At 28.0% G+C, this 11,420-nt stretch overlaps 1 protein-coding gene across 3 annotated transcripts; it reads right to left on the bottom strand.

Moving 5' to 3' along the window:
• Positions 1-240: 240 nt before the first annotated feature.
• On the bottom strand, positions 241-10,024 carry LOC142232923 (proliferation-associated protein 2G4). 3 transcript variants are annotated; one of them, XM_075303641.1, is made up of 8 exons: positions 9,888-10,024; positions 9,477-9,600; positions 8,850-8,947; positions 8,620-8,756; positions 8,393-8,555; positions 6,463-6,777; positions 5,958-6,090; positions 241-795 (listed from the first exon to the last, which is right to left on the bottom strand). In XM_075303641.1, exons 2-8 carry the CDS (start codon positions 9,559-9,561, stop codon positions 548-550), a joined length of 1,179 nt encoding a protein of 392 aa, XP_075159756.1. In that variant the 5' UTR covers positions 9,562-9,600; positions 9,888-10,024; the 3' UTR covers positions 241-547. The 3 variants fall into 3 exon arrangements, with proteins under 3 accessions (XP_075159756.1, XP_075159757.1, XP_075159758.1); XM_075303642.1 differs by having other exon boundaries at positions 9,892-10,009; XM_075303643.1 differs by having other exon boundaries at positions 9,881-9,905.
• Between the last annotated feature and the right edge of the window lie 1,396 nt (positions 10,025-11,420).

Genomic DNA, 11,420 nt, shown 5'->3' with positions numbered 1-11,420 from the left:
ACTATTAAGTATTCTTTTTTGTTTTCTTATGAAGATTTCATTGTCCGCGTAATGAATTTGTTTCTATTTACTGAATAAAAATATAAAAATTATAAACATTTCGCTCAAATTTTATAATAAAATTTTTAAGGGTAAAATACGAAATCTTAGGGCTTTGAAGGGGGTGGAGAAGGGTAATTATTTGGGAATAAGATAGATAGATATACAAATTGATTGACTCAATTACGATTGATAACAAACTTTAGATATAAAAGAGTTTCTTTCTATTTGCATCATAAGTGAATGTTATTGCTTTACATTGTTATGATAACAAACAGAACTTATTTGTATGGGTGGGGGGCAGGGGCTAGGGTATGCATTGTTATGGAACGTCAGATTGATTTTTGAAAACACTATGTAGGTATTCTGTTGTTGTTGCTGTTACAGTTGCAATGGCTTTTTGTTGGCTCTTAATGGTATTTCTTGCTTGAAGTTACTCTATGGGTTGTTGTTCTTAAAAATTCTTATTGCAAAAAGGCAGTAGCAACGACCGTTTTTAGAGCCTTCTCTAAGCCTTGGTCTCTACGGCAGCTGGGGCGGCGGCAGCGTCTGTTCCAGCAGGGGCAGCCTTTTTCTTAGCATGACCTTTGCCCTTCTTAGCGGGTCCTAGTGGCGTGGCAACAAGTTCCTTTAATTCTGGTTGCGCTATACTATATTCACTGACAAAGTTCTCAGTTGCGAAGGGAACACCAGTAACCAAATTAACACCATTGGGCATCAATAAAACTGTATGCTTGAATTGGGCCACATATTCGCCTGAAAACGAAACAAAATTGTAACGTAAATTTTAAGCTGTTATTGGAAAAGTTTTATATAAACAATTTCTGTAAGATTGGTCGTGTTTTTAATTGGAAACTTCAATTGAACTCGAAAAATGTTACCAGGCCAATAGATTTCCTATTAAGATTTATTCTAGCCGGGTGTCTGGCCGCAATAGCAATTGATGATACTAAAACGGAATTAATCCCAGCATAAATGTAATTTGTATGAAACGTTTTTCCAAATTGTTGCTCTACAATTGCTCAATATGCTAAATAAATCAATTAAAAAAACATGAAACTAAAACGATTTCAGTTCAATTTTAGTCTATTTGTATATCAAGTGGCCACAGATGGTAGAATTCTACCAAATATGGTAGGTTTTTTTACTGTTTGGTAGAATTCTTGATATTTTGGTACATTTTGCAAGATATTTCTAAGAGGTACTTCAACTTTCAATAGAAATAAACTTTTGACAAAATTTTCTATAGAAACAAAATTTTGACAAAATTTTCTATAGAAATAAAATTTTCTATAGAAACAAAATTTTGACAAAATTTTCTATAGAAATAAAATTTTGACAAAATTTTCGATAGAAATAAAATTTTGACAAAATTTTCTATAGAAATAAAATTTTGACAACATTTTCTATAGAAATAAAATTTTGACAAAATTTTCTATAGAAATAAAATTTTGACCAAATTTTCTATAGAAATAAAATGTTGACAAAATTTTCTATAGAAATAAAATTTTCTATAGAAACAAAATTTTGACAAAATTTTCTATAGAAATAAAATTTTGACAAAATTTTCTATAGAAATAAACTTTTGACAAAATTTTCTATAGAAACAAAATTTTGACAAAATTTTCTATAGAAACAAAATTTTTACAAAATTTTCTATAGAAATAAAATTTTGACAAAATTTTCTATAGAAACAAAATTTTGACAAAATTTTCTATAGAAAAAAAAAATTTGACACAATTTTTTTATAGAAATAAAATTTTTACAAAATTTTCTATAGAAATAAAATTTTGACAAAATTTTCTATAGAAATAAAATTTTGACAAAATTTTCTATAGAAATAAAATTTTGACAAAAATTTCTATAGAAATAAAATTTTGACAAAATTTTCTATAGAAATAAAATTTTGACAAAATTTTCTATAGAAATAAAATTTTCTATAGAAACAAAATTTTGACAAAATTTTCTATAGAAATAAAATTTTGACAAAATTTTCTATAGAAATAAAATTTTGACAAAATTTTCTATAGAAACAAAATTTTGACAAAATTTTCTATAGAAATAAAATGTTAACAACATTTTTCTATAGAAATAACATGTTGACAAAATTTTCTATAGAACCAAAATTTTGACAAAATTTTCTATAGAAATAAAATTTTCTATAGAAATAAAATTTTCTATAGAAACAAAATTTTGACAAAATTTTCTATAGAAACAATATTTTGACAAAATTTTCTATAGAAATAAAATTTTGACAAAATTTTCTATAGAAATAAAATTTTGACAAAATTTTCTATAGAAATAAAATTTTGACAAAATTTTCTATAGAAATAAAATTTAGACAAAATTTTCTATAGAAATAAAATTTAGACAAAATTTTCTATAGAAATAAAATTTTGACAAAATTTTCTATAGAAATAAAATTTTGACAAAATTTTCTATAGGAATAAAATTTTGACAAAATTTTCTATAGAAATAAAATTTTGACAAAATTTTCTATAGAAATAAAATTTTGACAAAATTTTCTATAGAAATAAAATTTTGACAAAATTTTCTATAGAAATAAAATTTTGACAAAATTTTCTATAGAAATAAAATTTTGACAAAATTTTCTATAGAAATAAAATTTTGACAAAATTTTCTATAGAAATAAAATTTTGACAAAATTTTCTATAGAAATAAAATTTTGACAAAATTTTCTATAGAAATAAAATTTTGACAAAATTTTCTATAGAAATAAAATTTTGACAAAATTTTCTATAGAAATAAAATTTTGACAAAATTTTCTATAGAATTAAATTTTTTACAAAATTTTCTATAAAAATAAAATTTTGACAAAATTTTCTATAGAAATAAAATTTAGCAAAATAAGTTTTTTTGTTTGGTTATTTTTTAGGTAAAATTATTATATTGTGCCTTCTTCTGATAGTGAGTATGCGCGAATAGAAATTTTCCATACGAGAGCGTATGAAAACGGATTTTCATTTCATGAGTGCGCAGGAGCGTGAGTAGAAGTTTTCCTTGGTGAGTGTGCGTATCTAAAATATTACTCACGTGCACATCGGAGAACGGCTGCGATCTACCGCAACCGACCAATGTATTTAGTAAACACCAATATTTGCAATCTTAAAACAACAATTGGTAAAAAAAATTTTGCCGATTTATCGGCATTTTGAGGATTTTTTACTCACAAAATGGACAATAACGATTTTAACGATATTAACTACGTTCTTTAGACACATAGTTTAGGGAGTTAAATTTTTTACATTTTGAAGAAATTTTTGAAAATATTAAAATAAATTTGAAAAAATTAAAAAAAAAAATTAGGAAACAAAACGTGGAGTACTCGGCATTTCGAGTTTTGTCAAAATTCTTACAAATAATCATGATTCTTCCAAACTCCACAGTAAACGTAAAAATTTTTAAGTAAAAAACTAAAATTATATTATAGCTGGAGAATAATTCATTGGATGGAATATTCTGTACGAAAAATAACCTAAAATGAAATAACTCAAGTTGTTTTAATACCAAAATAATGATCAGAATGTGCAATCGAAACCTTTACTAATTATGATAAAATTCTAGTACAGTATAAAAAATAACCACATATTGACATATCTATCGGAAACACCATAAAAAACACCGGTTTTGGAAAACACGGGATTTTTTCTTTAGTTTCAAAAAATTTAATTTTTAAATAAAAATGTTACTCAATTAATAACAATATTTTAGAAAAATAGATTTTTTATACAAGAATTACGAAATATTTTTAACCAGAAAATTTTTATAGTAATGTTATTTGTATACAAAACTGCTTTCTTTATATATTTTTTTTATTGAAATACATAGTTGTGTACATTAATTTTCTGTTTTGTATATGAAATAAATACTTTTGTTTTGCGTTTACCCAATAAAAATATTTACCAAAAATTTTGAAAAAAGTGACGATTTTTCTTGAAATTTTATTGGCAGCCCTGCACCGTAGTAAAGTAATCACACAAATTGGTTACCCATATCTCAGCAGTTTGGTATTCTCTTATTTGGTACTCTCTCAATTCTCTTGAGCTAATGCCAACTGCTGGTAATTGTTGTTGTTGTTGAGTGCAATCACACCAAGGCTTCCAATAAAATTTCAAGAAAAATCGTCACATTTTTGATAAAAATCGTCATAATCGGCACTTGCATTTTAAAAATCGTCAAAAAAATCGGCAATATAAATAATATTCAAATTATACATATTTTGTGGGTAAACACAAAACATATACAAAACAGAAAGTTAATGTACACAACTATGCATTTCAATAAAAAAATATCATCAGTTTTGTATACAAATAACATTACCATAAAAATCATTTTCTGGTTAAACAAAAATATTTCGCAATTTTTGTATAAAAAATCTATTTTTCTAAAATATTGTTATTAATTGTGTAAGATTTTTATTTAAAAATTAAATATTTTGAAACTAAAGAAAAAGTCTCGTGTTTTCCAAAACAGGTGATTTTTTATGGTGTTTCCGATAGATATGTCTATATGTGGTTATTTTTTATACTGTACTAGAATTTTATCATAATTAGTTTCTATTGCACATTCTGAGTAAATCATTATCAATTTTGGTATTAAAACAACTTGAGTTATTTCATTTTAGGTTATTTTTTGAACAGAATATTCCACCAATGAATTATTCTCCAACTATCATCTAATTTTAGTTTTTTGCTTAAAAATGTATACGTTTGCTGTTTTTTTTTTGTTTCCGAATTTTTTTTTTCCCAAAATTTTTCAAATTTATTTTAATATATTAAAAAATTTCTTCAAAATGTTAAAACTTTAACTCCCTAAACTATGTGTCTAAAGAACGTAATCGTTAAAATCGGAAAAAAATCGGAATTGTCCATTTTGTGAGTAAAAAATCGTCAAAATGCCGATAAATCGGCAAAATTGGCAGCCCTGAATCACACTTAAGTGCCACACTCATTTTTTGTTTACCGAGCGTTGTTACGATGTGGATTGGTTTAAGATTGCAAGACACAGCATACGAACATTGTTATATACTAGTTGTGTTTTTATTCTCGCATTTGTATCAATCTAAAAGATCGCATGGTAATTGGTGTCTTACTCACTGCCACCGACATTTTGTGGGTAAGATTGCAATACGAAAAAAAGCCACCGGTTGCAGTTCTCTGGTGAACACATCTATTCTGATAAAAACCCCTAATTAAATTTATTTTTCGAAAGTATTAGTTAACATTTTATATTATAATTGTAGATGGAAGGTGGCAAAATGTGATTAAATTTAAATCAGCGTAATTTTCAATCAAATTACGCCAATAACAATTCACTTTATAATTTATTATAATAAAGATATACTAACTCGAAGAAAACTAATGTAAACACTAAGGATATATATACAATTTTGTGCAATCAAATGTATATTTGTATATACACAGAAAAAAATATCACCAAAATATTTCCAATTAAAAAGTTAATTGAAGTTGAAAATGTTTTCAATTAATAAATTAATTGATACAATTAACTTTTTAATCAAGGTAGAAACATTAAGTTAATTAAGTAAATGATTGAAAATTTTAATATTTTTAAGTAATTGAAAATATTGACCTTTTTTAATTAAAAAATTAATTGAGTTTTGCTATCAACATCTATTAAATTTTTAATTACTTACTAATAAAGTTGAAATAAACAAAAAAAAAAAATAAAAATAAATAAATAAAATTGAAATTTGCTAATGAAATCAATTACTTTTTTAATCAAGAATTTTTTCTATGCCCAATTAAAACTGTGATTGATACTATTATTTTCGTGATTGAAGACATTTCAATTAAAAAATTAATTGGATCAATTAATTTCGTGATTGAATCAGAAAATGTTTTTTTGTGTGTAGACTATATTAATAAAATACTTACTTGGTTTCTCGTACATCACTTGGAAGGGTTCAATCATTTTATGTGACATACATTCTACAACACCCATACGAGCCTTGGTTTCCTCATCAAAATTGCGAATATTAAAAGGCATATTACCGTATTTTGTTTTCACCTAGGTGTAAAAGTTCATCATCATAATGGCAAAAAAAAAACACAAAGGAAAACAAAATTACTTGAATTTAATATCATCTATAAAAGTATTTCAATCTTTTTTAAATATTTTATTGAAATATTGTCTCAGATCTCATAATCTTACAATCTTTGAGTTTCAGCCAGAGCAGAGTTGTAAATGTGCCATTTTATACCAGCCCATATATGGACAATGTATAAAAGGAAGTGGTATTATTTTCACAATAGCAAAAAATAAAAACCGCTACATTTACTACACTTTACTAGCATCCTACTCTCAAGCGCTAGTTTTTAATCATGGACATATATTCTCAATACTAGTACAAGTAGTTTTTAAAATTTTTAATATACATACCTCGGCCAAAAGTGCTCTCGATGTTTTCAATTTTAGCATATAATTTTCATCGGTCTTTTTATAGATGGAAACTTTAGTATCCTTCTCCCGACCAATACCTTCACCCGTACTAACAATAACATCGATGGCATAGACTTCATGGGTTTCAAAGGTGCACTTTTCATGTTCCTTTCGGTGAGCTTCGCTAGGATTTTGTATAATAGTCTTTTCACCATCGATTTTGAATTGTTTCAATTCGTGACTTAACATGCCCTCAATGGGTTTGCACTTGTAGGATTCGGCGATTTGTTGTACGGCTTCAGTAATGGCATAGTTCTGGAAGATAACGTACGAAAAAATGTATATACCGTTAATGTATGCAGCAGCCAATGTATTGATAAAAACTATGATATAAACTTAATAAAAAAACATTAAAAGTAATTTAATTGACCAAAGAAATATAAATAATCTCTTTCTAGTGTTAAGTAACTTTCAATTCTAATTTTTTTCCATTCTAAAAGAGCTCCATTGCATTTGCCTTTAGAACTCATATGTTTTCTTAATATACTTTCTTTACTAGTTTTTATTTTTCTTTTTTATTATGGCTTCAGAGCTTAAAAAAAAAAACAAGATGAAATCATTACATCTTGTTTTTTTTTTCAAACATTTTCTAACTATAATTTATAATATTTTATATTAAGTTTTACTCATTCTTTTAATGTTCAATGCAATACACTTTATGTTTCAGTTATGATTTGCAACCCCAAAATAATAGGTCACGAAAACCTTAATGAATTTGTTAAATTGTAATTCCAACTCTTTGATTAACGATAAGGGTTAGTCCACGAGCGCCCAACGACATGTGTGAACGAATTTAGTTTGATAAGCTTATTTATTTCGCAATTTTTTCGGGTCTACATTCTGTTATTTTCATTGTCAAAAAACGACATTTTCCAAAAATGAGAAAAAGTCGCAACCTTTTCAAATGATATTTTTTCTATGCAAGTGTTGAGATGTTTTCAAGAGAAAAAAATTAATTGAAAACAATCCGTTGCTTGCAAAACACATACTTAATTAGTACCAAATCTTCAGAAATAAACGCTAATTGACTGGTTCAGTTCAGAAAAAAAAAATTATTTCATAGCAAACTATAAAAGATTCATGGCGGAGCACGTACTCGAGATATGCCAAGATTGACTAGCTACGGAAGCTACAAAGCTTGGAGCTTTTTATGACTAGTCTTTCAATACTTTATTGAAAGATATGAGGTAGCCAAACTTTTTTTTGTAATCGCTATTTTTTTATATTATTTTTATACATGTAGGGTAATATGTACGATATCGAAATTTTCTTTTATTGGTTTAGTCTATAATGAGTACGTGTATTAGCCTCCAATATATGAAGTAATCTTTTTAAAATTAAATCGATTTAATTGAATTTTATATCCATAGCGTGAGAGTGTTGAATTCCAGAGAGGCCTCTATCTTCGGAATTGCAACACTGCACTGCATGTGTTGCGAATCACATTCGTAACATTCGGCAATGTTGTAAGCGTCATACGTTCTAAATATTTGGAAGTTTGGAATATAGTTCTATTAGTGGAGTGGAAGCCAATTTCACTTAATTAGTATGTAGAGTAAAGATTTCAAAACTATGAGCATTTGTGCAAAGACCTTGTAGTAATAAATTTGGATTTATTATAAATATCCTTTCAATTATAGGCTATTTCATTTATAACCACGTATCGAAATCAACATCTCCTTGAAAATGAGATGCCAAAATCTTTTATGGTAACATTTCTCTATGCAAGTGTTGAGATGTTTTCAATAGCTTATGAATTGAAAACAATCCGTTGCTTGCAAAAGTTTATGGCAGGATACCAATTTACAATTTAGGGAAATTAATAAAGGCAAAAAGACTTTTTTAAAATTGCCACTCAAATATTACTTACATTATTTCCAGATTTCAGAAGTCTTAATGCTGCTTGAACAGCCCAATAAGCGGCTAAGGTAACATCAGCTTGTCTTCCTGACACTTTTTTGTCGGCTGAGGAGCCTACAATGACAGTATGAGCTGCTACGGCAATAAAGCCATCAATATGGGCACCCATATCACTAAAAATTAAATGCAATTTCATCGTTTATAAAAAAAAATCGACAATATTATCAAATTACTTACATTTTGACCACATCACCATCCTTCAACACATAATCGGGATCATTTTTGGACGGAGAAAAGTGGCACACACAATTGTTTACAGATAGGCAGGTGGGGAATGCAATACCTTTTTTAAGATCCTTTTCTTTCTTGTAGACCTTCAAGAATGCAACAAAAAACAAAAGCATTTCATTCATTTAAGTTCTGTTTATTTTGCCCTTCAAGGTCTTGCCAATAAGACCTCTACATACCTTGCTTGTTTCTTCTGTGAGAAGATTATCAGACTTTGTGCAAACATCTCTCACCGAAGCGCCAGCCACACAGAGATCAATAACAGCCTTTAAAGTTCCTAAAGGAACAAAAAACAAAAAGAGTAGTTAATCAACAAATAACAATAACTATCAGTAACTGCTCTATTGCGTGGCAGTTGTAGTGTCAAGTAGCCACGTTAAGTTATTATTCGCTGTGTGTGGTCTCGAACATAACAAAGACTACACCACTCGAAATAACGTTCACATTTGTAAAAGTAAAAAAAGATGCTAAGAAAACTATCAATATGTTTACACAGAGTATCCTTTTTCTCATAACATACTATTGTGATGCCAACAAATGAACCACACACAAAGCAAAACGATCCATTAAAAAAAAATTGTTCACTACATTATTTAGGTTATGTTCGGTAATCTAACGGCAGAAGCGCCGCGTGGCTTTCGCTTTCTCTCTACACAGCTAACAAATATTCATAAGATCTAAACATGAATAAATAAATCCATGAAGAATTTATAAAATTACATGTTTACAAGTTTTCCAAGTAAAAATTTTGGACATCTTTTTCTATACTTCGTTGAAAAACAAATAGGGTGGAGATCTTTACTTACTGTTCACAATTTCTCCCGCCAATTTGTATTTTGTCACCACCAAATCCTCGGCAATTGTTTTCTCTTCCTTTTCAATTTCTGCCATATTTAACACCGACCGTCACTTGACCAATAACAATTATTACTAGGGGATAACAAAAAAAATATGGTTCAGAAACTGGTGTTGATTTTGTTTTTTTTGACTGATTCCAATAAAATGCGCGTGTGTATGTATGAATGTTTGCATGTGTGTATTAAAAAATATATATAGAGGGGGAAAATGCACACGAAAACTGCAGTTGTACGACTACAATTCTATAAGCTTTTGCCTCATTAATAGAAATAAATTATTGCATATTAACACTTGCACACCAATTTGACACAAATAACTAACTACTTTAACTCTATACGACGCTATTTATTACTTATTACCCACAAATAATCTTCTCGAGCACCCAAATACACAAATACCGTGACGTTTGACGTTCGTACCAACGCGAAGGAAATAGTGATGGTTGGCGCAGATTGGTTACTTATTATGCATGCAACGATTACTCTACCGCTACAACAGAATTAATGACAACGTAATGTAAACGTAAATATGTTGTTATGAAATTGCTAGACAGAGAATATGAAATACGTTATTTGACTTTGTAATTGTTCACAAGTCAAAACCAAAAAATTTTAAGCTTCCTTTAGTATTTGAATGGAAAAAAACTGATTGACATTCTTTACGTTCATACTATGCTCGAAATTTCCTTTTTTGACAGATGAAATTATGCTTTAAGCTGAGTACTATGTTCAGTTTTCAAGCTGAAAACCAGCTTGTTTTCACGGTTACTTTTTTTATTTTTAATTAATTAATTTAGAAATATAAAATTATTTACAATCAATTGCTTGGATCTTTTCCATCCATTATTTTGCAAGACTTGGTCAAAATATAATCGTCTTCCTAAATATATTTGTACACCCAGAGAAATGGTTGGTTGCAATTCGATAATTACAATGAGGAAATGATGTCAGTAACTTATTTTTTGTTACAAGAACAATGTTTTGATTATTTCCCCCATTATACATCCAACATAATATACAACATAACATAATATATACATAAAAAAGTTCACAGGATCAAAACGAAATTCCCATAACCATTCAATTGGTCAGGTTAGGTTAAAGAGGCAGCCCGATTAAGATTCAGGCTCAGTCCATTGTGATACCACATTAACTAAAAGTACCTATTACTTTTTCAATTGGTTACAATAACCAATGCCGATAAATTTGGTTTTATGCTGTATAAAATTGTTGAGCTAACCACCAGCATAGTGAGACCTACATCATGGGAATCAACAAATGGCTGGTACAACCAAAAGTTGAGTATACTAATTGAATCTTAGTTCAGTTATAGGACGGGCGTAAGGTAGTTGTTGCAACAAATAAATATTTATATCAACATCGACATGGTAAATGGTATGACGCTACAAAATTTGCAAAACGGGGAATAGCTTTTACTTGATAATAGTCCGCAATACATTGAATAAAGTTTATCCCATAGAAAATAAGTTGCCTTCAGGTCAGTATCGCACCGATTTATAAAAAAGGAATATTAAAAAAGTTTCCATAAAAATTGCAGGCTTCATACACCAACAAACACAAATACTTTTTTACGGCAAGCGAGCTTTTTGTATTGTATTAAGAATACAGGACGAGTCTAAGTCGATTTGTATTTATATCTATAGATATAATTTGTATTTATATATATAGATATAGCCTCTATAGAGGCTTAAGGAAGAAATTTCTGGCAAGTATATATTGAATTAGGTTCTGTAATTGCAACCTAATAACCATCTGTTATTGGTATACAAACATTACCTATAAAAAATTGTAAATTGTAATGTAAATTGATCTCACATATATGTAGATCAAAAGCCTTTGTTGTTAGCACCTTTAGTATTTATTTTCATAGTT

The sequence above is a fragment of the Haematobia irritans genome, chromosome 4 (genome assembly GCF_050003625.1).
Source record: "Haematobia irritans isolate KBUSLIRL chromosome 4, ASM5000362v1, whole genome shotgun sequence".
NCBI lineage: Eukaryota > Metazoa > Arthropoda > Insecta > Diptera > Muscidae > Haematobia > Haematobia irritans.
The sequence above is the reverse complement of the archived record's forward strand: the minus strand, read 5'-3'. Positions and strand labels throughout refer to the sequence as shown.